This window comes from Typha latifolia, chromosome 6 (assembly GCF_019914945.1).
Source record: "Typha latifolia isolate L0001 chromosome 6, TyphaL0001v2, whole genome shotgun sequence".
Lineage (NCBI taxonomy): Eukaryota > Viridiplantae > Streptophyta > Magnoliopsida > Poales > Typhaceae > Typha > Typha latifolia.
Window position 1 is genome coordinate 14,173,050 of NC_133091.1, and position 26,903 is coordinate 14,199,952.

General features: G+C 38.6%; 4 protein-coding genes across 7 annotated transcripts; all 4 read right to left on the reverse strand.

Annotated features, from left to right (window-relative positions):
- Window positions 1-3: 3 nt before the first annotated feature.
- LOC140791204 (AP3-complex subunit beta-A) lies at window positions 4-8,486 on the reverse strand. 2 transcript variants are annotated; one of them, XM_073141621.1, is made up of 11 exons: window positions 8,179-8,486; window positions 8,014-8,090; window positions 6,913-7,159; window positions 6,219-6,830; window positions 5,840-6,013; window positions 4,934-5,060; window positions 4,749-4,858; window positions 3,924-4,124; window positions 1,326-2,359; window positions 919-1,185; window positions 4-537 (listed from the first exon to the last, which is right to left on the reverse strand). In XM_073141621.1, exons 1-11 carry the CDS (start codon window positions 8,392-8,394, stop codon window positions 192-194), a joined length of 3,411 nt encoding a protein of 1,136 aa, XP_072997722.1. In that variant the 5' UTR covers window positions 8,395-8,486; the 3' UTR covers window positions 4-191. The 2 variants fall into 2 exon arrangements, with proteins under 2 accessions (XP_072997722.1, XP_072997723.1); XM_073141622.1 differs by having other exon boundaries at window positions 6,913-7,119; window positions 8,179-8,208.
- A 1,109-nt stretch (window positions 8,487-9,595) lies between these two features.
- LOC140791510 (uncharacterized) lies at window positions 9,596-11,756 on the reverse strand. 2 transcript variants are annotated; one of them, XM_073142116.1, is made up of 4 exons: window positions 11,619-11,756; window positions 11,194-11,437; window positions 10,665-10,909; window positions 9,596-10,179 (listed from the first exon to the last, which is right to left on the reverse strand). In XM_073142116.1, exons 2-4 carry the CDS (start codon window positions 11,429-11,431, stop codon window positions 9,823-9,825), a joined length of 840 nt encoding a protein of 279 aa, XP_072998217.1. In that variant the 5' UTR covers window positions 11,432-11,437; window positions 11,619-11,756; the 3' UTR covers window positions 9,596-9,822. The 2 variants fall into 2 exon arrangements, with proteins under 2 accessions (XP_072998217.1, XP_072998218.1); XM_073142117.1 differs by having other exon boundaries at window positions 11,194-11,460; window positions 11,619-11,743.
- An 818-nt stretch (window positions 11,757-12,574) lies between these two features.
- On the reverse strand, window positions 12,575-17,168 carry LOC140791207 (protein IWS1 homolog 1-like). The gene is given in 12 exon segments (XM_073141626.1): window positions 12,575-13,114; window positions 13,928-14,081; window positions 14,207-14,272; window positions 14,374-14,465; window positions 14,594-14,671; window positions 14,752-14,814; window positions 15,030-15,159; window positions 15,294-15,514; window positions 15,820-15,942; window positions 16,433-16,621; window positions 16,624-16,930; window positions 17,015-17,168. Coding segments are annotated over 12 exon segments (1,542 nt in total). The 5' UTR covers window positions 17,035-17,168; the 3' UTR covers window positions 12,575-13,015.
- Window positions 17,169-19,853: 2,685 nt separating this feature from the next.
- Window positions 19,854-25,773, reverse strand: LOC140791132 (telomere-binding protein 1-like). Of its 2 annotated transcripts, none has more exons than XM_073141538.1 (11): window positions 25,457-25,773; window positions 24,816-24,881; window positions 24,099-24,263; window positions 23,126-23,987; window positions 22,768-22,971; window positions 22,616-22,678; window positions 22,442-22,521; window positions 21,776-22,020; window positions 21,092-21,409; window positions 20,941-21,004; window positions 19,854-20,575 (listed from the first exon to the last, which is right to left on the reverse strand). In XM_073141538.1, the coding sequence occupies exons 3-11, from the start codon at window positions 24,177-24,179 to the stop codon at window positions 20,402-20,404; spliced, it is 2,091 nt and encodes a 696-aa protein (XP_072997639.1). In that variant the 5' UTR covers window positions 24,180-24,263; window positions 24,816-24,881; window positions 25,457-25,773; the 3' UTR covers window positions 19,854-20,401. The 2 variants fall into 2 exon arrangements, with proteins under 2 accessions (XP_072997639.1, XP_072997638.1); XM_073141537.1 differs by having other exon boundaries at window positions 22,768-22,977.
- Between the last annotated feature and the right edge of the window lie 1,130 nt (window positions 25,774-26,903).

Consider the following 26,903-nt stretch of genomic DNA (forward strand, 5'->3'; position numbering starts at 1 on the left):
CACTGGACCAAGAGAAACGCGAACATTATTACATATCTAGCAATCCAAAGAGGTCTGCAACTCTGCATCTTTACTGATTCAAACTAAGGAAAGCCAAAGAAAACAACAAAATCCATTAACGCCTTACATCTTGTACAAGACATGTGAAGTAGAGAATTTAAACAATAAAGCCATGAAGAAGAGTTATAGGTTCACTGTAAAAAAGTAGCCACTCTGTTTAGCAGATTAAGAGCAAAAACTGTATCTTCGGAATTGATCTTGATGGTCACATCTAAGGTTCCTGAAAGTTTACCTTCTGCAATGATTGTAATAAGGCATAACTTTGAGCTGCTTAATATTTGACTGCTGAATCGCAAACACAGACCTGACGCATCATCGATTCTGAATGAAATTGGCATATCCATGGAGACAAGGTGAAGATTAGCATTGCTGAGCATTTTCGATGCAATAGACTGTGATACTATAAGAATCTTATCATGCTGCAGTGCGGTCTGCTCCTTGTGTTCAAGCTCCTGGATGTGGTCTTTGTAGGTGCATCTGTTGGAAATATTTCATCAGATGACGCTATGGTTGAGATTTCAGGAAAAATATGAAGATGGAAAGATGAGGCAGTGCTTTATATTCAAATCTTCATTTTTCGTCACTTAAATATAGGCGTATCTACATATTCACAATTCCAAAAAAAGTTACTGCATTTCATAACCAAGCTTCCTTGACTTCCCTGGAATTTCTGAAGAAAACATATTACCTTAAAAATCTTACTAAAGCTACAGCCACAAGCATAAATTTATGCCTTAAACTGCTAAATACCCAAGCTTTCTATTATGCTTAATATCTTGATCTATCGGCTCTTACACAAATTAGCCATAACTTTTCAGAACTATAAGAAGAGAAGTAACATAAAATCAATGTATTAACCTCTTAGCATACTCGAACATCCCTGGCAGCTGACGTTCCATATCTAGAAAGGCCTTCATATCAATGGACCATGGGCATAGAAAATATCCAATTTCAGGCCATAGTTTTGTTGAATGCCTTTTCCCATTGCAAAACACGGCCAACTTCAGTGGTACAACATGATGACCAAAATGGACTTGCAGAAGTTTCTTAATTGTCTGCTGTGGATGTAGAGATGCGATCTCTTCCACAGGAAGTACCTTTGTCATTTCATTGGAAGAAAGGAGGCTACAAAAGAAGTAAGAGTGAGCTTTTATAAGTAAAAGGGGGTTTCAGCATGTAACCAACAGCATTGTTATGCCATTCTTCAATTGAATGCATATCAAACCAAAATTAACTAGATTACTGTTGTGGGAAACAAAAATAACCTTGTAGTTTCTTTTGGGACTTCGTCCACAGGCTCCACATTCCCAGAAGAATCCCCATCTTTCACAGCTATGTTTGTCAATATCTCGGTTGTAACATTCTCAAAGAACAACTCTACACAAGTTAGCAAATGTGATATGGTTGAAACCTCAGAAGAATAGGCATATTGGACACGTAGGCCATTACTATTTGCAGGATCTAATAATACATGGAGTTTTGGTTTAACTTCAATATTATGATCATTAAAAGAAATTCTGGCAGAGGAAGACTGTTCAGAGTTGTGTACAGATGGCAGAGTGGTTTGCTGATCCAACCACGACTCTAGTGCTGACGTAGACATCAACCCTGTCAAATCCGTAGAGGTGAACATGGATGTGTTTCCTTCATTATTTTCCCTTGTTTGACCATGATCTACACTAGCATCAGAAAGGTGAACCAGAGGTACTTCCTGATTATCTTCAGCACCAAGATTTTGAACATTGTTATTTGTATCACTTGCAAATCCAGTCGCCTCACTATCAGCTAAGCTAAAAATAGAACCCCGAGAATCATAAACAGAGCCACTTTCATCCATTGAAGATCCAGAAGAATTGTCAGAATCATTGACGTCAAAAGAATTACTCGGTTCTGTTCTCCCAGCATGTTCAACGGCTCCATGTTCAAATTCACGAAGACCAAGACCATCAGTAAGCAGAAAGGAAGGCTTTGGGAGAGGTGTATACCCAGGAGCTGCATGTGTAACAATCTGCGAGAGTGATCCAGGAAGATAAATGCGAAGACGATTAGCTGAATAAGACATTGGCGGTATATTTCCACTGAACATGGCTTCAACTAACTCATGATGTACTTTGGTGTCCTCTAGTGAGCATGAAGTGTTGTCCTGGCTTGGGAAGATATCATTGCATGGTATGATTTTTGCCACAACACGAGCACGATCCCGAACATCATAATTATAGTCGGCTTTTGCCAATTCAACAATGTAACCCAAGATCTTCTTAAATGTGGACAAGTCATCTCCATGTGTGCATAATACAACCTGGAGAAAGAACCAATTAAGTATGATAGCCTTGCAATTGATCACTTCCAAGAACATAGGTAGTACAAGATTAGCAATTAAGAAAGCGTCGCTGAATATTTCTATTCTCAAGAATTTGAGTGATGAATTGTCTAAACTAAAGATTCTTGCAGTTTACAGAACTTGTTTGGAATCTTGGATAAAGCTATAAAATATAAATAACTAATTTATTTTGGCTTGGGATTTTTGATTCTAGGACACTATGACATACAGATTCACATGTGTCAAATAAACAAGCGGCTCGGGCTTGGCTTGTTTGAAGCTCGGGCTCAGCTCGACTCGATTTGAGCTAAGCCGAGCCGAGCTGAGCCTAAGCCTAAATTTGAGGCTCAAAATTAAGCCGGCTAGCTCAGGCTTGGCTCGATAAACTCGAATATATATATATATATATATATATATATATATATATATATTGACCTTTCCTCTTTATTGTCATTCTGACTACATGGATCTTCTTAAATACTAACATAGACTCATTGGACTCACCATTACTCCTTTTGATATGACTGACCTACTTACTTCATTACTTTTTTTTTTTTTCATCAACCACAAATTCCCACACCACTTAACCCTTTTCTATCAATTACTCCATTATTCTCTTCAAATAACCAAGTAACCAATGGTTAAAAGAAAACCCACTGGTTCTTCTTCTTCCTCTTGGTTAGGGGTGACGGGATCCTTTTCCTCCTTCGTCGACCAGCTCCTCTTGTGGCCTCCTCCTCCTTTATCGGCAAGCTGCCGACCCCGCCACCTCCTCTTCCTTTGGCCTTTTTCTCCTCTGGCAACCTGCCATCCTTGTTCCCGCCACCGCCGCTGCTTCCTCCTCTTCTAATCAAGCTTGGGCTTGACTTGGGCTCGCCCTAGCTTAATGTTTAGGCTCGGGTTGAGCTAAGCAGAGCCTAAACATTAAGCTAGGGCGTGAAACTAATTTCGAGCTACGCCTGAGCTAGAGCCGGCTTGCTCAGGCTCGGCTTGCTTACACCCCTAGTTCACATTTAAAGACAAAGACACCCACAAGTGTGTGTGTGTGTGTGTGTGTGTGTGTGTGTGTGTGTGTGTGTGTGTGTGTGTGTGTGTGTGTGTGTGTGCGTGCCTCTCTCTCTATATATAAATGGAGAGAGAGAGTAACTTATTGCACTCTGTGGTTTCAGTTTGAAAGAGAAAACACATGATAACTGAAAGTGGTTAAATTAGAAGTGATGCGTATCAGTTTAAACTTTAAAGCTGTCTATCTGAATGCCAAGTTGAAAGTTCACAGCACAGTACGAATTACAACATTTATAAAATGATTCTAAATGGGGATTGACTTAATGCACTTTACATAACAAGTTAAGTGCAGATAAACTGACATGTGCCAGAGGTTGACAAACATCGCCAATGGTACTGTTCTGCTCGAGACAAATGAAGTCATGTCTTACTAGCTAAGATGAATTGTGCACATGACCTTGCAGTAATGTTAAAATGGCAGATGCAGAGAACTCTGATTACAATAGAGCAAATACCAAATCTATATGCAGGACTTTACCTTAGCAGCGGCATTTAATATTTGAAGCTTTGCCTCAAGCTCTTCAGAAACAAAAGACCAAGCAAGATACTTCAGTACATTTGGTACTATTCTAGGAATAATCTTTCCCACAGAGTTATACTCTCCGAAGATCCAAATGATCATTGCACGTGCTGCGGGTTCCTTAATTATCTCCAGTTTGTGAGCCAATTGAACAATCACCTTCAGAAAGTTTAAAAAATGGGAAGGGTAAGAGGAAAATGAAAAAGAATGCAACTAGAACCTCCATATCATATAATAGCATGCAGAGATGGACTATAGAGAATGATCCATTAAATGCTCTTCTTGTTAACATTGAACTAGAGATAACTAAAGGGATTGAGAATCAAAAAAGAATATACCAGATTGCTTACTGTGATGCCTTGGAAAAAGAGAATTTGTTACAGAAAAAGAGTTTGTACAATTTAAAGGCAGATAATGTGATTCCATCAGGACAAAGTTGGAGAATAATAGTGTTTACACATAATCTTATTGTTCTCTCCCAATATTCCCAGGCAGGAGAAAAGGGAAAAGAAGAAGACTTTAAGGCATCACATTGAATGATCTTCAAATGTTACAGAGCAAACCAACCACACTGAAGAAAGAAAATAGATGGGGGTTCAAAATCACTGGCAAAGGAAAGGAAAAAGCTAGAGACTTAAAATTTGCATGAATGGTTATAAGAAGGATATGTACATAACAATCATTTTCATAATTAAAAGTGAGGCGAATCCCGAACAAATCCAGGATTTGCTGGAATAGAATATGTGCAAGAATAAGCTCTCGTATAAGCTAAGGAAGAAATACCTTCTCATGACTAGCAGGATCTAGCTTAATTATTGCTTTGATTGACATGATTGCTTGGACCAAGACACCGACTTCTCCATCAATCTGGCATGAATTGTTGACAGATGATTCTGCAATATGATGTATGTTATAAAGACCAAGATTCTTATAGATGTGCTAAATAGATGCAGATGCAACTACTTTACCATAGACTACAAGCGCTAAAAGCCCCTCCAAGCAAGTAGTTGCGACAGTAGGTAGCCGTTGCACACATAACCCGATGGCAGCAACCGTATCGACAACAAATCTCCTATTTGGATCTTTAATATAATCCTAGCAAGAACAACTAGAAAAAGTATAAGCCAACTCTTGGACTTGAAGAAACCAGATACAAGGCTCCCTTGAATTGAAGAAAGAAAACATATAATATGGAAGAGAGAATAATTAAGCAACATGCTGAAGTGCTCATTAAATTTCATTATTGGGGACAGGGATTTCATCTTTTAAAAGCAATAGTTAAATTTTGGGGATTTCGTCTTCTGAAAAAAAATAGTATGATGAAACAATTTAAATAAATCATTACATAGTTTATATTTGACATCTGAATTATTTGCCTTGCGATTCAAGATTAGCATTTAAAATATCAGGAAACATATCTTTTCTGTCTCTTTTCTTTAATTTTCTTATCCATAGCCTGAACTGCAACAAAGAAGTTAAATTACTCTTCCTGCCAACTAACCTACAGTTTCATGCCAAACTCCTCTATAGTGATTATTTCCTTCAGCCAGAAATTTGTCACCAATTAATTATATTGCTCAGAAGTCAGAACAGGCTAGAATAATGATGACGATTTCCTATCTGAAGCACTGAGCATTTTGTGTAGACTACTATCAGTCTGTAAATAATAAGTAATATAAAATCATTCCATAGTTTACGATGTGTAAAGTTCTAACCATGACACCAAGATATAGCAAGTTACCTCTCTGATGAATATTCCTATTGGGCACTTAACTGATCTAGATAAGAATGCCGTTAAACAAGTATCAAGAAGCCAAGATATGATGGCAGACCTCAAAATAAAGATAAAAATACTATGCAGCTTGAGTAAGTACCTGGAACTCCTCAAAAATTGCAGGAATAGATGACTCTGTGGCAATAGTGGATAATATTTCAAGTTTTAGAGTTCTGTGCTGGTAGAAATCTGAGGAACATATAAAAAAGTCTTCATAATGAGGTGCAAACAATGAAGGGACTGTCTTGGCAAACACTAATATGTTGCAAAGCATCTGCACAGGAAACATAGTAGAATGTCAGTTTTCCAACAACAAATTTATAAACAAAAGTACCATTAAAATTACTTTAAGAAAGAGTGATTTGGAAAAGCAAATGCATGAATCATACATTCAAACAACTAACATGTATCCGTGTGATCGCCAAAGAGAACCAAGACTATTATCAAAATAGCATGCATTAAAGCAAGCAAAGGATTACCACATATTTTGCAGCATGTGACGACCTCAAAATAAATAGGATCGGCTTAACGATCCTTTGGACATCTTCCCTTGGGGCCATAATCCAATGCACACCTGCAGCTGCAAGTACAACTGCACTATTTTGACTCCAGAGTAGAGGTGATGTACATTGCAACAAAATGTCGACATCATCATTTTGGCTAGTTGTTAGAACTAAGCCATCAAGCTTATTATTATTCCCAGTAATATATCCAGACTGAGATAAGTATCTGTCTTGTCCTTCGATGTAATATCTGAGCATCATCCTATTCAATTTAAAGTCAGATGGCTCACCTCCATCACCACAATTATTATAGGTCATATTACCATGAGCAGCAGAATCTTTGTCAGATTGGGAATCTGAACACAGCATTGTAGACTCTTTAACAAGTCCATGCCGAGCAACTACATAGCGCAAGAGAATCTCAATCAAAACAATTTGGGCCCATTCTTCGACATCTGGAAGTGTTTCACATAGCCTTCTGAAGTTCTTTGCTATTAATAATAAATTATTTGGGCAAACAGATTTAAATGCAGTTGCAGCAGCTCCAACTACACCTGGGGAATTATCGCCTAACAAGACATCCACAAACTGCAGCACACAAAACAACTTTAAGCTACAATAAGTGATTGGCAAATGTACAACGAGGGAGATGGTTTAGCAGTGAACCAACCTCCTCTAGAGAAGTACTTTCCTCCTGGTGCAAGTCGTGTAACTTAGGGAGTGCATAGGCAGCACATTTTCTAACATATGCTGATGGATCTCTGGCACATTTACTGACAGCCACTAATACAAGAGGAGCTACCACATGTAACCTAATTCCAGCCATAGCACGCAGAGCCCATGCTCGCACCAAAGGATTGGTATCTGACAAGTCCTTCTGGAAACAGTTAATAGACAAGAGAGCTTCATTTGGACGCCTGAGCTAACAGAGGGAAAGAAAATGCCTGACATGTTAAAAGTTGCTAAAAAGAATCTTTATACAACTGCCAGCTCTAAGAAACTAGAGGTACTTAATAAACATCTTCTCAGAAAGCAATGAGCCGCTAACTCAAGCATCCTTATTATAGATACATGCGTAACAGAAGCACTAAAGGATACTAATAAATGTTCATTTAAAAAGAAGCAATACTTAATAGAGGAAATCTATAAGCCAAAAGAAGACCCTAATCGTCATGCTGCAAGATATTTTCCTGAATAAATTACTGCTCATGGCAAACATGATTTATATTCAGGTATAAGAAAATTGGGTGTCTCATCAAGGTTAAAGGTGATGATAAGAAACTAACAAAGATAAAGGAGACACGAATAGTAACAGTTAATTTATTAGCTATTGAGATATCTAGAATGCTATTTGCTGAAATAATGCAAAAGTAAGTAGGTCTATTATTTTGGAAAGGACGTCACAACTTTTTAATTATAACAACAGGTGTCCATAGAAAGTCTGTGATAATACATCCAGGGGACAATTGCAATTCAGGCATGCTCTTAAAAGTAAATTTCCATCGCAAACTAGCTATCCAACTATATTAGGTTGAACCTTCATTCATAGTCCACCGATGACCAACAGCCTCTCACCACAAAAAAAAAAAAGATCAGAATCTTAGAAGTTCATTCTCGCTCTATTCAATCCGATCCATCTAAGAATTATGAAAAGGATGTATCAAAAGAAAGTCCAACTCCGGCATGCTCTCAGCACCAAATATCTACCCGTGAGCTACATCACCAACAATACTGACTCCGAAAATAAGGAAAAAGACACCAAAAATCGTACTTTTCGGCATAATGAAGAAGATACAAATACACAAGCTTCTTCACTTCCAGTGACTGCGACGCCACATTCTTCACAACCTAATGACAAAGCAAGAAAGAGAACAATTAGATAACAAAGTTCAAATACCACGCCAATTCCAATCTAGAGAGAGAGAGAGAGAGAGACCTGAGGGAAGAAGTTGGAGACATCGGCGCCCTGAGCGATTAGGGCGAGGAGGCGCTTGAGTGCTTCGCACTTCTCGGAATCGAAGCGGCTATCGAGGAGAGGGGCGATGTTCACGTCGTCGGGATCGTCGTAGAGGTGGGCGTCGGTGCCGATCCGGAGAACAAGGGAAGATGCCTTGCTTAGACTATCCGCTGTAGCGCCAAATTGGGGAAACATTTCGATCTAGGTTTACGTTTCGAGAGGAAGGAGGAGGACGAGAAGCGGAGAAGGAGGTGATAGCTTCCGAGTTGAGGAGATATCGCGTTCGATTGGGGGGGGGGGGAGGTGATCTCAGCCTCTGTGGTTTAAGAACTAGAAGAAGACAATTTTACATATAACTCCATTTAACTAAGTTTACGGTTTGGACCCTACATTTTTCATCACTTCAATAGTGCAGTTGATTTAAACTCTAGACCAAGGTGTTATATGCAAAAATTCCTTTGGAAATGAAGGAAAGTAATAGCTTTATAAGAGCAGTTCTATCCTTTTAGAAATTTCCAAGTTTTAAAAGACATTTTGTGCAACTCTTTTTCATCTCTGCATTCCATGAGCAGCAGCTTGGTTCAGTCAATTGTTCAAAAATTAAGTAGCAAATCCACAGAATAAACAACCAAAAGTTTTAGATACGATAATTTAGCTCATGAAATGATGAAAACCTGTCTACAATTTGAAGTGGGAGCCGTAAACATAGCTCCTCAGATGCAAAAGAAAAAGAAAATTGTAGACATGGGCAAACCCAAATTCTGGCACAGAGAAAATACTTGCTTGATTTCACATATGATCAGCAAGTTTTGCATATCCTGCAGAACAAATATGCTAGAAAATGAAGCAGAAATCTTATACAAATCGAACGTAAGTTGTTTAATACTGAGTTCAGATCAGACCTGAAGCTTTTATGGATTTCTGGAGAGCATAGTGCTAATATATTTCCAAAAGGCAAGTTCTTGATTATACCTGAAAGAAGGTGATACAAAATCTTGCTTTTCTAGTTTCATGCACATTCCGCATAAACATGACCAGATGATATAGCCATGGGAAGCATTTACAGGATTCCTGGACTATGCAGCTCGAACTAGAAAAGGAGGGGCAACCAACAATATCAACCACACAACTACAAAAGTTGGTTCCAACGACCCAAAAATACAGCCATCACCAAAGAAGTATTAAAAAAAAAAAAGTTGCAGGAACACCAAACAGCAGAAAGTTCGAAGTGAATGCTTCATTAAGACAAACTGCACTTTCCTCACTGCACTACATGCATATTGCTTATTGCCAACACGAAGACAGTCACAGTCTAGGAAAAGCATAGACAGCAAAACAAGAACCAAAGTTTGATGGCTTAGTGGGATGAATAACTGTGAAAAGAACAATGCACATATGGATCGAAATGCTCTTGTAGCACAATGATAATGAAGAAATGCTACAGGATTTTGTCTCAATGCTACATACACTCATCTTAAATGAACATATGCACGCATGGACAAAAAGTTGCACCTCCATGGTTACAAAACAAAGCGAAAAACAACTAGCTTTTGGAACAGACAGTAGAATGGAGAAAAATAGTCCAAGGAAGAACAAAGAAGACTTTGTAAACAGTCATCTTCCTTAGAAATATCGACCACCAGAATTATAAGCTCGGCCACCGGGATATTGACCACGGGATTGAAGACCACGACCCCTGCCACCTCGAACAAATTCTGGCCTCTCACCATAGGATTCATAGTGACCTCCGGCATAAGCTCGTTGTGCTTCTCCGTATGCACCAGCAGCAGGAGCTGAAGAAGCAAAGCTATGAGCCTCAGCAGACACAACATTGTTCTGATAATTGCTCATGCGAGCCTGCTGGAATTGCTGATGACGTGCCTGAGATTCCTTTCGAAGGAACTCTTCTCTATGAGTAGCTTGACGGGCTCGAAGAACCAGGAGTTTCTCATGATATTGTAGATTAATCTCACTTAGCCTCTGAGAAGTGAAGACATAATGCCACAAGAATCAGGGAAGTTGCTTCCAATGCAATAGGAAAAGGAAAGATATTAACTTGATGTGACATCATCAATACAACAGTATGAATAGTATTTCCCAGAGCATGAAGAGGATAATAACTTGTTGGCTTGCTTCTACATAAACAGCAAATATTGAAATGAATTGCAGTTCTTGCCAACAACCACCGCGGTAGCATTTACTACATGCCACAACTTGTAATGAATTATAAAGTTTGGAAGAAGAATACTAATCCTATTGGTACAGATGCATTCAACACTCAAATCTTCACTCTAGGCTATTAACATCAGTGTTGTTCACAGAAAAGAAATATATATCTTTCCAAAGCAGATATGTTTCATAAAGAGTTACCAAATCCAATATCATGCGGAAAGAAATAAAAGTAGAAGCCATGATCAATCCAATCATGCAGAAGTTAATACCGGGAACACTATTATCCCATGTACCTCTCTGTGCCTCGCATTTTCCACATCCTCTGCTTCCTGATGTTCCTTGGACAATTTCAAAATATCATGAAGAAATTTTTGTTCAAGACCTTCAATTGTCTGCGGGAGAGTGTTATCCTCATACCCAGCTACCTCGCTGTGATGGGTTTGGGCTCTCAGATCCGCACCAGCCTGCTTTTCCAGACCAAATCTCGGCTCGGACCTTTGACCGTCATATGAAGATCGTGAAACATCATTTCCTTGTTCTATATACAAATAAAAGTAGTGCAGCTATCAAATAACAATAGCAATAATAGGTAAAACACATGACATTTTATGTTCTAGAAAATGGAAGTCATTCTTTCTAGTGGAATGACTAAATAACCGATGCATTGATGTTCATAAATAACTACTACTATTGAGTAGAAGTGGAATGAGGAACTATTATTGAGCCTCAAGAAGTGCAAAGGGAGCAACTGTTAAAGACTACTGTTAGCCAACAAAGTAGTACCGAAAATAAGAAATTAAGTTAATATCAAACAACACTTGCCTTCATTGAATGAATATTCCGGGAGTTGATTTGGATCGTTTGTCGTATCTCGATCCCACTGCCAACCTCCCTCCGCCTTCAAAGTCATATACTGACGATCTTCACCAGCCCTCGAAAGATCTCGCCCCAGGAATTGGCTATTCCCTGGGTGTTGCAATCTCTGAGCTGACATGTGCTGCATCTGAGCAGCAACCATAGGATTGATTCCAGGTTCAGCATATTGCCCCTGGTCTCTCATTTCATGCTACAATATATAACATTGATCTCCTTTCATTCCACAAACAGCACCAAATTTGTGCAAGAACATAGTTACAGAAAATTCCAGACTACTGGAAAACATCTAATCCGAAGCAAATTAAGCAATTGCAACCATAAGAAAACAGAAGGATTAAGAACCAAAAAGAGGAAGAGAACAACGAGAATACCGGCACTGGATTACTAGCTTATTGTCCAAATCCTCGGATGTCAGAGTTCGCCTTGGCTTCTAGGGTTCCTTACAAGAGTTTAGAAAGGGGGAGCGAGCCTAGTTAAGATCGTGAAACGAGGGCTCGTGGCCGGGAATTGGATTTGGTGGTTTAACCTGAACCCGTTTTAGTTTCGATGGGTCGGCCTGTTTCAATGGGCCGAACTGGATGCCCATCAAAAGCCCACAGAGATTCTAGCATAAAAGGCACACACAGGTCCTCTGCTGCTCCGGCTGCAGGAATTACGTACAACTATGGTCGTGACACAACCTTCTCCATCTGGTTGACACGAAGGCAAAACTATAATTTCACCCCCTAATAAGTTCTAACTATGATTTCTAACATATACACCCACCCTTGAAAAAAGCATACTATCATATTATATATACAGTTAAATGAAAGTTCTGGGGTTTAGATATTTCAAAGGCAAATTGTGTGTTCTAGGAATATGTTGGAGATATCGAGTCATAGTTCAAGAGGCAAAAATTATTATAACAAAATAAAAAATAGAGAAACTAATTTGGTAAATATGAATTCTACAATCAAAAGATCGTGTCATAAAAGCTCTGAAGAAGAAAAGAAATCTCATACTATAATTCCATATTTCTATTGTTTTACTTTTCTTCCTTTTTTACTGTCTGATTCAGGAACAGGCCATAAAATTTAGCACTATGCTGCACTGCTGTAGGTACCATGCAAATTGCATTCTGTTGATTCACTTGACATCAGAGAATTTATGTTCTCAAAGAATAGAACTTTTTTATAACCAATAACAAAAAGATTATAACTTCTAAGAGAAGACAATTCCGAAATACTTGGTAGTCACTAATCAGACACAATAACTTCCTTTACAATCATAGATATTATGAATAACACCTGTATGATATCAACTCCATACCAAGTCCAACTCAGAAGGATGATTAAAAATTCCACATCTATAACATGTAGAGGCATGCGGTGCCTTTCGATAGCCCTTAACAACAAAAATTGTACGACTGTATCTCAGAAAATTGAGGAGCTGACATGCCAATCACTTCACATTTGAGGATTGCAATACTAGAGTATGTTTATCAATAGTTAAATAGAACTCCATAAATTGGGAGACTCCAGACCTAGGAATTCCTCCAGAATTATTGAAAGCTAGACAACTCAACGGACAAGTCCTGCCGATCAACACCTCATCTGATGCTCCAAAGACTGGTTTGGTCTATCACTTAATCCCAATCTTCCGCCACACAGAAGTACCATACAGAGGTAATTTGATGGCGGTAGCACGAGAAAAGATGCTGCAGGCATGTTGCAGCAGCTGATGCAGAAAGATAATTTATCTGGATATTCTAGAATATAGATTTTTTTTATTACAAGTACTTGACCATTCCACGGCCCTCCACACTGATTTTTGATGCTTGAAGCTTTTTCTTTTTGGGTGCTTTTAGCTGCTGCAGTTTCTTGTTCATCTGCATACCAATAAAATAATTATTATGCCCAACTATTCCAGAAATTTGATATCCACTTAAGAGGAATATAGACCCAAAAAATTTCAGAAAAATAGATTAGGCAAACAAATTTCCATGTCATGTTACAGGCTCATCTACCTTAAAATGATTCAATATGAGCAAACCATCTCTGGGTCTCAAAAAAATAAAATAAACAAAAGGAAGAAGACTGATTACAAAATGGAACTAGATAAGAAAATATTCTTTATCTTCCCACAAGTTGCAGTTTTTTTGTTCATGCTTATCAAACAACTGCTATAAGATGTGCTGCACCAATATTTCATATAAAAATATGGGAAGACACCTTCGCATGATGTACAAAAATCTTGAGCATTAATCTAGTAGATATTAGGAAAATTTTAGCCAAAAATAGGGCCACAGCCTGTTTTACCAGTGGAGCAGATTTCTATCATGACAAAAATCATTCCCTTAATCTGATCAACATTCTGTCGCACTTGTAAGATGCAACATGTTTTACAGGATTTTGATTGTTTGCTGCACTTTTCAGATTCTTATATGGAAGACAAAGCAAAACCAATCTAAATAAACTATAGTGGTACCACAGTAAACCCTACAGCCAGCCATCAAACTCATATACTGATATTAGGAATCTAGAGAATTCACCCTTAAAATAAAGATAAGCATAAAGATCTACATCTGGAAAAATAAGGTTTACAGAACATACTGTAAAGAATTTCTGCTATTCAGAAATGTTGCATATTCACTTTAAAGAAACTGTATAGTCAATAAACTAATAAAATCCAGATAACTTACCTTCAAGCGACGCTGATCTTGCACAACTTGTTTAGCTCGAGCCCTGATTTGTTCCGGATCTATCTTGGATTGAGGGCGCACAACAAAATCCAGCGGTAATGCTTCAGGCCTAGAAGCATGTTGCCTTGAAGCTGCTTGACCAGTCTTCCGTCCCCTAAGCAATTTACAGAAATTAGAATACACAAAAGAAGCGGAAATTAGAAAACAAATGATCAATATGAACATCAAAGAAAACTGCTACTGAAAAATGTAATTTAACTTGAAGTTGTGCAGTCTTACTGTGAGAACTCAGCTAAATCAAGATCATCATCTCTGGATTGGAATCCAGCATCACTTGACACAGGCCTTTATTATAAATCAAGCACAAAAAATGTCCACAAATAGCGTTAGTAAAAATAGACCAGATTATTCTGTCTAAGATACACCAAAATTAAGGCTTTATTTACTTCTTCAATGATGGCCTTCTATAAGGAACTCTCTCATCATCAAAGCTCCTCATATCCTCAAATCTAGTACTTTTGTTAAATATGGGCCGACTCTGCAAAAGTTGACAAAATACCAAGGTAAGCACCTCGTATGACTACCCCAGCCTTCATAGAGGAAGTGTGCAAGGAAATGAACCAAATGCCAGTTTGTTTTGCTAAAGAATCTCTATATTATTCTTACCCATTTATCAACCAATTCTTTAGCTAATTTCCTGTTGGCTGTGGTCTCCTCATCAGATTTTGATAAGAACATAATGACCTGCAGATAAGCAAAAAGGAAGCATAAATAAATGTCCACTATCACCTTAAAGAGACTTCGTGCTCTCAATTATTGCAAACCTTCCCAAGGCCACTCTTTTTCAGCTGCTCTCTTCTATCATATTGCTCTAAATCAATAGGAAACTGCAATACAGTAACAATTAGCATTAAAGGGAAAGAGGAAAGAAAAATAAAGGTGAGAATTTAACCAGTACTATTACAAAAGACTTGACATCGGACTAAAAGCAAAATCAGGGTCGCATGAGTGACTTGGTATATGACTTAAAAATGCAACATTTAGATGTTACCAGAAAGAAATACCAAATACAGATTATGGAAGTGGAGAAGGTATTGCATACATCAGTAAGCAACTTTAGTATTGCAGTTCGGATATTCATGTTAGGCAGACTACCATCAGGCAGGGGTTCAAGCCAGTTCTTTAGGAGAGTTAGTACTCCATGATCTAAAAATTCTTGCTGCAGCTTCTTCCTGCCAGAGAGGGGGGAGATGGCAGAAGAACCAATTAAAAGCTACAAGAAATATAGAGCTACAATAATCAGTAGAATCTGTGATTGGACTAATAAACATTGTGAAAAAAGGGCCAAGAAGGGCCCAAAACTTACTTAGAAAGAACATCAATAAGCAATGGCAGCTTCCTGAGCTTATTAATGGCAGGCTTTGATTGTCTATTCAGTTCGGCATCTTCTTCAGCTGTGACCTCAAGCTCAGCCATGAGATGTTCAACTATTAGAGCAATCTCTGCAGGTGATTTTTCGTTCTTCTTCTTTTTCTTGCCCCCCTTTAAGAGTTGATTAATTTCATCATCATCCTCACCCTCTTCTGCCTATATAATCAAACAATAGACACATGAAGCACACTAAGATCAAATGCACTAAGTGAGGGGAGAACTTGCTGTTGGCAAAGTATCATTTTCTAACTAACAAAAGCTGACTAACTTGGCCCTTCAAAAGCAAATAATGCTAGTACAGAGCAGGATTACTGTAGAACATATAAGACAGTTTCCTTCTATAAAATAATGAAAAAAATGCTGTACAGAGTACAGTATTTTACTGCAGTAAATCAAAATCAAAGTAGGTACTTGGCACATAGCTTAATAAGATTGGATGTACTTATGAATGAGAAACTAACCTGAGGGGCATCTCCAACAGAGCCAGCTTCATTGTCGCTACCACCGAAACGATCAACAGGATCAACTCCACTGTCGTCAATGAATGCATCATCATCTAGGTTCCTTGCACCTTCTTGGTCATCCTAAGCAAATAAGAAGTAAATAAATCTCTAACAAAATATAAAACAAATTGTGCAGCATTACTTAATGTCCAACACACTACATACAATTCTATAGCACCCCTGCTTCATAATCTGCCCACCATTCATAAACATTTCTATCGCAGCATATACTCCTCCCAGCATTATATACAAAATCTAGCTACGGCATATTAATGGTAGAAATCCACTTTCTCTTCCACTTGAATTTCAAGAACAACCTACTACCGCCGGCAAAATACTATTTTGCAACTGGCATCTCCTTTGGTATAGCCGTATAATGGTAGTATTACAAACAATCTCAAGCCAAGTGGAAAAGGCAACCGACTCAATCCACATAGAACGAAAGCAACAACTATTTGAAGATTACTATATAGTTCCTAAACCATCAGGAAAAATCAAGAATTATAAGATAAAGAAAAAGAGCAGGAAACCTTGAAATAATAACTAAAAGAAAGAAAATTATATTGCAAACCTCCGAATCGGCCCCTGCAATTGTGTCCCACAACTCTTTGATCTCTTGGTCACCATCATCATCCCTAGATCCTCCACCATAACTCTTCGAACTGGACTTTGATCCCTTCCCACCCGACCTTTCTATCTTCTTCCTCTTATCCTTCTTCCCATTCCCCTCCTTCCCCCCCTTCAACGACGAGGAGAACACCTTCCTCTTATTCGAAGACGACGGCCCCTCATCCTCGTCCCCCAGTCATCCAGATCGTCTACGGCGAACGGCGCCGGCGGGGTCCCGCTGCGATCCGGCGATCTCTCCCCTCCCCACTTCTTCACCAGCCTCTTCCTCGTCCCTCCTTTCCCCTCGGCCACGGACGACCCGATCACCGGCGTTGGCGACCGCTCCCGCCGCCAGCCGTCATCCTCGTCGTCGTCGACCGGGAATCGGAGCTGAGGCGAGGGCTCCCGATCGGACGGCGCATCGGGGTCCATGAGGGGCTCCCCATCCTCGTCCATATACCTGCGGAAGCGATCGAAACCCTAGATTTAAAGAGAAGAAAATCCCAAAACAAAAATGGAAAGGGGATTAGATGTAGGATCTTACGGATCATCCTCGTAGGCCATGGCGATCGCTCGCGTCGAAACCCTAGAATTGGGTGGAGAGGAAGAGGATCGATCTTGGAAGGATGCGCGACGTTGGGGTTGACGCTGGATATTCGGCTCAAACCACTTTACTCCGACTTCGATGCCATCCTGTAGGGGTGGCAATCGGGTCAGGTTAAACGGGTTCGGTCGGGTCAATATTATCTTGGCACGAACACGACCCGATTAATAAATGGGTTGTATTTGATAAACACAAACACGATCCAATTAATAAACGGGTTGTATTTTATAAACACGAACACGACCCGATTAATAAACGGGTAACACGACACGGCCTGTCTAACCCGTATACTTAAACGGGTCGTGTTAACTCGACACGTTAATACGATCCGTCTAACCCGTTTAATATAAATCATATATAAAATTTAATATTTACTCATTTATCATATATAAATGGTGTATTACACAAATAAAATAACCTATTTTTAACTCAAAACTCATACAATATCAAAATTACAATAGAGTTTAGAACAAAGTTTCAACTCTCAAAAAGTGTCATATATTCATACAAATAAAATAATAAATTTCCAACTCAAAACTTATATAATATCAAAATTACAATCCTAATAATTCATCATAACAAAACCCATACAATAAAGTTTAGAACAAAGTTTCAACTTTTAAAAAGTGTATCATTCATTCATACAAATAAAATAATATATTTCTAACTCAAAATTTATACAATATCAAAATTACAATCCTAATAATTTAACATAACAAAAGTTCATACAATGTAATTTAAAACAAAGTTCCAACAAAGTCCATACAATCCCATGACAATGAACAAAATTTAGAGTTTACAATCCATTACAAATTAAAAATAGTCTGAAATATGCAAACACTATCATTAAGCTCTCCATCTCCAAATATCACGACCCTGCCAAAAAGAACAAAAAGTAAACATTTAAAATATAAGATATATACAAAACTTCACTTGAGCATTCACCGGATTTAGATTTATGCATTTGAGCATTCACTAGATTCTACAACTTCACTTGCATTAGCCATTAATTCTAAATTTGTAATATCTTTCATTAGCTCCTCCAATGCTACCAAATTGTCTATTATAATATGATAAAATAATTAGTAGACTAAACTTTTTAAATACTTATATAAGAAAATAATAATATACTTACCTCTAGTATGAAACAACCAATCTCGAGTATAAATTAAAGCTTCCATAATTTCAAGTTTTAAAGCACTTTTATATTGATTAACTACTCTACCACCAACACTAAAAGCAGATTCAGAAGCAACTGTGGAGATATGATTACTTAATATACCACATGCCATGAGAGAAAGATCTGGATATCGAAATTGATTGGATTTCTAATAATTAAGAATATCTAATTTAGAACTTCGATCAATTCGAGGCTCTTCAATATACAATTCTAATTGTGACTTTTGTGATTTACTCAAAAACTCAAAACTCTACATAAATTTTTTTTTTATTATTTTGAATATATAAAGAACATTAAAAATATAATTATAAGAACATACTAATGGTATTAAATTACATTCATCATAGAGTTGTTTTCTTCAGTATCATTTGAAACTTTACATAAAGTAGTTGAAGATGTCACATTGAAAACTTTAGAAGTATTCTGAATATAGTGATAAAAAAGAGCAAACAACTTCTCACGAATCTTTATCATCTCATAAGAAGAGCCATAGAGTTTGTTGTATGAGAATTTCACAAAATGTATTTTGAATTGTGGATCTAGAATGATAGCTATCGCTAAAATAATACTGTATTGTTTCTAATATTTTTCAAACTTTACATTCATCTGTGTGGCTATATGACTAATAAAATTATCCGAGCTTCGCATGCATTCCATTATATTCAATTGGATCAAAACCACCTTAGGAAAGTACAAATTTGTTGTAAGGTATATAGATTCAGAAAATAGAGATGTAACATTATAAAACATCTTTAAAAACTTGCAAATCTTTTCAGCTTTACCCCATTTCTTCTTGTGATGGACAATACTTGTAATTTGAATCACGCAATTGTAAATGAAGAAATGCATGTCAAAATGAGGCAAAAGTATTCAGCAATATATTAAACTTTAGAATGTATTAGAAGAAAAATATCATGACCAAAATGTATTAAAAGTTTAGAACCTCAATGTATTAGAAATTTAGAAGCTCGGGTGTCGCTGCGGCGCGAGGAGCTCGGGGATCGCTGGATCAGTGAGCTCGGGCAGCGTGAAGGGGGAGATTTGACGCTGCGGGTGTTGGCGGCGTGAGGGGGGAGATCAGACACTGCCGCAGGTGTCGTCGGGTGGCGTGAGGGGGAGCTCACGCAAGGAGCTCGGGTGTCCTCGGGTGGCGTGAGGGGGGAGATCAGACGCCGCGGGTGTCGGCAGTGTGAAGGGGGAGATCAGACGCTGCCGCAGGTGTCGTCGGGCGGCGTGAGAAGCTTGGGCGCCGGCAGAGGAGACGACATGAGAAGCTTGGGCGTCGGCGTGAGAAGCTTCGGGTTTTACAGTATTAGAGTATTTTTACATACATACATATCTTGGACAAAAGCATGACATCCGTGGATCGGGCCCAATCTCAAAATCCGGTCCGTTATGACTTGGAAGTTTGCCCCAGCCTATAGTCTTCCTAATTATAAAGTTATAACTGAGATTAACAATCTAATGTCGATGGTGTGGGAACTTCTGTGTATGCTTTTTAATTATCACAATTGGTGATAATTGGATGCAGCCTTTAGTAGTTAATTAAGTGATTAAAGTACCGTCCAAGTAATAGATCACACAGTACAAAGGAAAAAGTTGAAGAATCACATGGAGCCAAATCATATTTTACGTGAATCAAATGTTACAGTAATGAAATGTTTAGTGAAGTTACAACATTAAAAAGATCTTAATGACCACAAGATTCTAAGAAAGTACAAAGCAGAATTTAAGAAAAAAAATATGATCATCCCTGATCCTTTCTCAAGATTACAGGCTCCAACAAAAGAATGAATCAGATGGACTAGGAGTACTTTTTTTTCCTCCTTTTCTCATTTCTACCAACACTTGATTGTGGCTAGACATGAATGAATTGTGTTAGTGACGGCCGTCAAGCTTATTTCAATCCCTTTTTCTTTTTCCTCTGGATCATCTGCCATCATGTACAAGCGCCAAAAGAAGAACTTTTCCTTGGCTTTAAAATTTTAAAAAAAAATGGTGAGAAAAGAATATTACACAAATTGGTCAATTTCCTTTTTTTGGGGGGTGCGGGTGGGGGGTGGGGGAGGGGAGGGGAGGGGAGGGGACTTTTTACATGGATCAAATGTCTTATCTCCTCATCCAAAGGAAAGGGATAAGAGACAGGATCAGAGAAGCAGGCAAGTCTCAGCCACAGGTGGTTTGGCCTGGAGTTTGGCTTGCTGCTGGGACCAGTAGGCTTGGGTAGCCAGTACTCGGTCAAGGAGTTCTTGTGGAACAGGCTCTCCCCTTCTCTGCTGAGGGGAGATGCTGGCTGTGTGCACCAATGTTTTCCACTTGTCCTGCATCAATGAAACAGTTTGCTGCTATTAATCGCATGGATCATTAATAGTAAAACCTCTTTGAACTGACTCAAGAATATTAAAGAGCAGAGGCAAAGCTTCACGCAGTTTCAAAAGATGCTCTACCACTTGTAAGAAGATGGTTATCCGAATGCTAAACAAGTATTGACTATTGACTTTGTCCAACCTCAATCATAGATAAGCATCTTAGCTTTGTTTTAAGAAAAGTCAAGATAAATTGAGTTTCTTAAAGTCAAGATAAGCATCTTAGCCAAAACACCAACAATTGGAAATATCATAATTAATGCAGATGACTTAGAAAATTGTTTGTGAAACTTGGCAAAAGAAATGCAGATAAAACTTACCTTAAGATCAACGTACGTACGGTGCTTTGCATTGTCAAAGGCCCGAAGTTTAACATCTCGCCACCTGAAGAAACAGAACCATAATATAAGATTGGTTGATCTGGAGTGATATATGAAATTGTCAGTAGAAAGAGAAGCAATCGAGACAAACCTTCCAGTTCCGAGCTTTTCAACTGCCTGCACCAAAGCTTCCACTTCAGCAACAGAGAAGGGTCGCCTAATCCGACGCTGTACAATCTCAGACTGCCTTGACTTGCGCAGCGGAACTACCGCCAGTGCATCTGGATTCATGGCAGGAAGAGGAACAATAGCTTGCGAGTTTGCTGAAGTTTTATCCAGTAGTGACACATCAGTAGGAGAGTAAACCGAATCATGGTCACTCTCAGGGCTGTTAGCTTGAGAGGTTAACACAGGCTGCCGGCTCACATCAGATGCCACATGATCTGCAGGCGGTTCCACAGGTGGGATCCTGTAAATCAAACAACACAAAATTGCACTAAAAAAGTCAGATAACAAATCTCTGATGGACTAAAGGCAAGCTGTAAAATCTTCTCTGATACAATATCATACTTGGTCAACAGTAGAGTTATCATATAAGGTCATCAGTGAAAATCAGTTATGTAAAGTTAAGTTCCACTGTCATTATTAAACTCATCAGATTAGAAGAGCTGGTTTTATCTTTGCATCATCAGATTTGTCTAATCAGACATACGGTAGCACCTCTGAAGACGCAAAAGGTACCTCTAATGATCTCCTCAACAAATATACTGAACCAGATGTTCTTAATGTTAATCTAATACCTCAGATAGCAGGGAAAAATGGGGTCCTTCATTACCTTGCTAATGGTTCAGTAACATCACCAGAATCAAGGAAATGGCTATCTTCAGGTACCACAAGTTGAGCTGGAGCTTCTGCAAAATTTGGTTCTAGTGTAAAGCCTAAGCTGTCCAGCTTATTGCCATAAGCAATCCCCGCTTGTCTTAGGGTTTTGTTATCATCTTTAACCTTCTTTCCTTGGAGGAGGACACCAACATGTAGTCCGCCCCCAATTATAGCAGTCACAGCCTCCATAACTGTCCTCTGCAACATGAATTATAGGTATATGAAGAAACACTCTTGCTAAAGGAAATATTTAACTGCATTACTCATTAGAGAACAGGATAATGAGGCCAAAAAAACAAAAAAAGATCCAAATGTTTCAAACACCTTGAATATAAGAGAATTCCTTAAAATGCAAGCTTTGGATTTATGGTCAAGCCATTTACAGCGAGAAACAGATAAAGCATGCATTCACAGGCCGTAATTGAAGAAGTACGCAATCTGCTTCTCATGTGCTCCATGCTGCCTATATTTAATTGCTTATGATGGAATCAACCAGATTATTGCTTGTATTAACTAATATAAGGAGGCTTCATTGTCGATAAATATGCAAGTCACACAATCTTCTAAAGTTTTCCAAGGATAAAAACGAAATACATGATCAAAGATCATCAATATATACCTTCAATGAACCGACTGTGGCTGTTTCAGGAATCTCAATAAAGAGTTCTGGCACCTTGAAAGACTTAATATTAAGCTTCACTGCAAGTGAAGAAAGTAGTGTCAGAGCCTCATCATGTCAAGATCAAAGATAACAGTTGCAAATTTAGAACTTGTCATGTTATATCTAGTGTACCATGGTAATCTTCCGAATCACACAAAGGCTTCTGACATCTCGGGGAGAATGTCACCCTACTTGCTGAAAAAGAAAATGTGATTGTTTTAGAACAGAGAATTTGAAAAAGGAAGTGAGGCTCTTTGAAAGGATAGATAAAAATTGAATCCAACCTCCAAGAGAAGTTGCATGTAGATCACCTGCTTCAACCTTAATTGTGCCCTTTGCAGCTGACTTATGCATACCTTGACCAAAGATCTCTTCATCAGATGGTGATATTAAGCGATGCTCAAACAACTTCCTCCTCTTAAACGTATTCCTCTGTGTCCTTTGGCGTGTATAGAACATTTTCTTGTTGCGGAAAGCAGACCTCATTTCTACATCTAAGACAAAACAATTCAAATCTCTATAAGGTAAGACAAGTAAGCCATACTTGAAAGCAGCCACAGTGTGAATGATTAACAAACAATCCATGAATCAAGATACTTGTTGTTAGCAACTCATAAACTAAGATGTCCATGATATGCATACCATTGTTAGAAAGCTCTCCTTCGTGCTTCTTGATTGGAGCTACTTTCCGAAACTTAGATGCTAACAGCTTCCTCACCCTGCGATCACCTACACAATGTGGCCTAAAGGCCTTAGTACTTGAGGTGCTAGGATTTGTGCACCCAGAAGAATTTTCGTCATCATCCCTATCTACTGGAAGTTCCATTCCACCCCGATACTTGGGAAAGGAACTAGAACGAGGAATTCGATCCCTGTACATAGGTTCTTCAGCACTGCTGTCAGAGCTAACTAAAGCAGGAGGTTTTACATCCATATCCATCGGATCCACCAAACTGTACACATCTGCAACATCCCCATCCATCTCAGTTTTGCTAAATTGCCTTCTAGCTTGTGGTGGTGTCTTTGCTCCATCTCCTTTACACTGAGCAAATTTCGCAGAAATGGGAGAGCATCTCCCACTGGCAACTTTATCTAGTATTGTTCCAAAAGAATGACCAAATTCACTCTTCATACAACTACTTTTTGATCCCTTGTCTAATACAACATCTACAAATGCAGAAGCAGGACTTAAAACGGCTTCTATTGGAGTCGGCGAGTTTTCTTTCACAATATGGTTAACCTGTCTTTGGAATAATATGTCAGAACCCACATAACTCTCATTACAGCTATCCTGATGCAAAACATCAGTTTTAAGTGGCTTGACTTCATCGAACTGCTCTTGCTTAACAGTATCCTTTGTGACAGTAAAGTTAGGTGCACCAGTAACATTAGCAGCACACAAAGAATTCTCCCCCTCTGTTAACAACTTTCCAGCAACTGTGGCGAGCAAATCAAACGCACACATCTGATTTTCCTCAGACTTCTTTCTAGCTGAACGTTTTCCCTGTAGATGAACAGTTCTAAGTAACACCCAGTACCAACAATCAATCGAAAAGCACAGATAAAAAAAATGGATGGCATGTGTGTGCATATATATATATATATATATATATACCCTAGCTGATCTGGGAACATGTGGCGTCGTTGGGACCTGGTAACCACAGGATCCATAATCCAATCTTTTTTGCAGCACCATAATTCGAATTATTCACGACAAGAAGGCACTCAGCAATGAATGAGGAGGATCATCCCATCCATTATCCGTCTTTGAATGAAAATTCTGCAGCACAGTAAATTGGCGATCCAATCAATCAAATGAAAGAAAGTATAGAATATGCAGGGAACTAGACCCAGCTAAAAATTGATGTTTTAAATTCCAAAACCAACTCTACTTCCCCCAAAGCAAGGATAAGGAGGAAAACAGTAATGTCATTGACTGCAGCGGAAAGAATTTAAGAAATCCCAGATCCAACGAAGAAATCCAACAAAAAAAAAAGTTATTCTATATCCAGAAAACCGATATATTAGCTGCTTGAAAATTTGGGAGAAATCCATCTGTCTGGATCGCATGGCTAAATTCCCAAATAAGGTCCCTTAGATAAGTCAAAAAAGAACATAATTGATTGCTATGTCAGATCAGAAACAAAAAAGAGAAAGGGAGGAACAGGAAAATAAAAATTATATTCACGAGGAGAACTGATGCCACCAAAAGATCTGATCACCATCATGGATAATTAAACCCAAAACCTTAACGGAGAGAGAGAGAGAGAGAGAGAGAGATCCAAAATCGTGATCACAGCTATCCTAGAAGAAAATGGATCGACGATCTTACCTTAAGCTATTATTCGGAGAAATTCTTCAAAGAGTGAAAAATATAGCAGGCATCTCCATTAATTTCCTGCACACAGGAGAAAAGTACGGTTCATCTTTAGCGGCGAAAAAAGTTCAAATCACCACGCAACCTATCCAAGAACGGATCGGGACAAAAATCACATGCATAGGGATCCGTAAGGCTCAAGAAATTAAAAGTTTTCAGATCCAAACCCACCAAGAAACGTAAAATAAATTCAAGCTCCGAAACAGTAGATCCGGTCTCGATCTAGTTCACAAAATTCGATCAGAAAATTTCAAATTTTCCCATGAAATCAATCCGAATTTGCTTATCAAGGACGAAAAATCCCCACGTCCGACGAAAAATTGAACGTTTGATCCAATTCAACGCGATCAAAGAAAACCCTGCTAGATTGCCATAATTCGCTTTGAAAAACCACCAAATTTGCAGCTTTTTTAGCCCATCAAAAAACTTCCGAACTCGAAATGGGAAAAGAAATCAACTTTTGTCCAAATCCACACGATCAGAAGAAAACTCAAGAAATATCAACGAGATCAAACGATCAATGGATTAGATTTGGAGCTCAGGAAACCCATCCTTCCATTTCGACCTCGAAAGAGAGCGGAATTCGACGAGCTCACCTTCTTTACAAACGGTCCGTGAACAAAAGCACGTTGAGAACCAAAGAATTACTCTCAGATCGCCTGGAAACCGTTCAAATTCCGGCTAAACCCGAAGAAGTCGTAACAAAGACCAGATCGGCGAATTCCGACACGAAACCTCCCGATCTCAACCGAATTCAACACCAGAAATCCATCTCATTCACGACATTTCCCATAATAAACCCGATCTTTCTATGAATTATTCAATTTTTTATTCCACTCATCTCTCTCTCTCCCCCTCTCTCTCTCCCTTCCCTCTCGCTTCCGAGATCGCTAAAAACCTCTCAAAACCACCCTTTTTGCTTAAACCCCCCCACTCTTATACCTTTGACCCCCTTCCACCGTCTCGTCCGGTAAACCCCCGCGCTCTTACCGGGTACAGCCGGTTGTACGGACCATCAAGACCGTTCCGTTCCGTTCGCGTGATCCATCACACGCCTCTATGCCCCTCATCTGGCGCCACCTGTCCGCCTTCAAGGATTCAACGGCCAAATCCTTTTCTACACCCAGCCTATATTAAAATAGAGAAAGCTGTCCTTAAAAATAAATAAAAAATAAAAAAGGTTCGGTGGGGGACGTGATAGATAGTACACCGTTTTCAAAAAAAAAAAAAAAAAAAAAAAAAATTCCGCCTCAATATTTCCAATTAGGGAAAATTATATCATTCCCAACTCATGTTAAAAATACATTAAAAAAAAAAGGTTTATTAAATGAGGAGATTTGGAGAAATTGGAGTATAAGCTTGGCTAGATTTAATTGGAATTGTAGTTGAATAAATTTGCGGAAGTGAACGGTGGAGGTAATGCTGAAAGAGATGCTAAGATTCCGCTCAAAGAACAAGAGGAACCATAGAAAAATTAGATAAGATTTTGTGGATCAAATGCCTATGTACGCCAAGTTAGTGGACCCGGATTCTCTACACCTCACGTTGTATAAAAACTTGTGATAAACTCGGCATACGGTAGAAACTTTTATGGATTAATGAAAGAATATTCTTTTGGTAAGGGGCAGTAATGTCCAAAACGAAAAATTAGATCCTTAACAAATTTGTCATAATTCCTATTTGTTATGTAAGAAAATAGATTTATTAGCAAATTTTAATAATTATGTTCAGTTGTAATATAATTGCAATGGATGGGTGATTAAGTAATTTGCTAGAAGAGCCAACTCACTCGGTAAGCCGCTCATTGGGAGATCCATCCACGTAGGAATAAAGAGCAGCCCCCGTGGCGAGATGGTACGATCTCATTGGGTCCTTTTCCGTAAGATGCTATCATAATCATATCCCTTACTACGACTACCAACGTAACGTACCACAACAAAATACACTTTCTCGTTATTATCGATAGCCAAAAAAAAATTATAATTATAATTTTTGAGATGGAGAAGCTCGCACTTCTCACTTCTCAGGAAAGGGATGACGTGA

Coding starts and splice junctions, on each gene's coding strand:
- LOC140791510 (XM_073142116.1), bottom strand. CDS start 11,431: ATGAGAGACCAGGGGCAATATGCTGAACCTGGAATCAATCCTATGGTT. Junction 10,910..11,193: donor GGAATATTCATTCAATGAAG/GCAAGTGTTGTT, acceptor ATTTGTATATAG/AACAAGGAAATGATGTTTCA. Junction 10,180..10,664: donor AAAATGCGAGGCACAGAGAG/GTACATGGGATA, acceptor TTCACTTCTCAG/AGGCTAAGTGAGATTAATCT.
- LOC140791204 (XM_073141621.1), bottom strand. CDS start 8,394: ATGTTTCCCCAATTTGGCGCTACAGCGGATAGTCTAAGCAAGGCATCT. Junction 6,014..6,218: donor CACATGCTGCAAAATATGTG/GTAATCCTTTGC, acceptor TTTCCTGTGCAG/ATGCTTTGCAACATATTAGT. Junction 4,859..4,933: donor TTTAGCGCTTGTAGTCTATG/GTAAAGTAGTTG, acceptor ATCATATTGCAG/AATCATCTGTCAACAATTCA.
- LOC140791132 (XM_073141537.1), bottom strand. CDS start 24,179: ATGGTGCTGCAAAAAAGATTGGATTATGGATCCTGTGGTTACCAGGTC. Junction 21,005..21,091: donor GAAAAGCTCGGAACTGGAAG/GTTTGTCTCGAT, acceptor CTGTTTCTTCAG/GTGGCGAGATGTTAAACTTC. Junction 20,576..20,940: donor GTACGTACGTTGATCTTAAG/GTAAGTTTTATC, acceptor TCATTGATGCAG/GACAAGTGGAAAACATTGGT.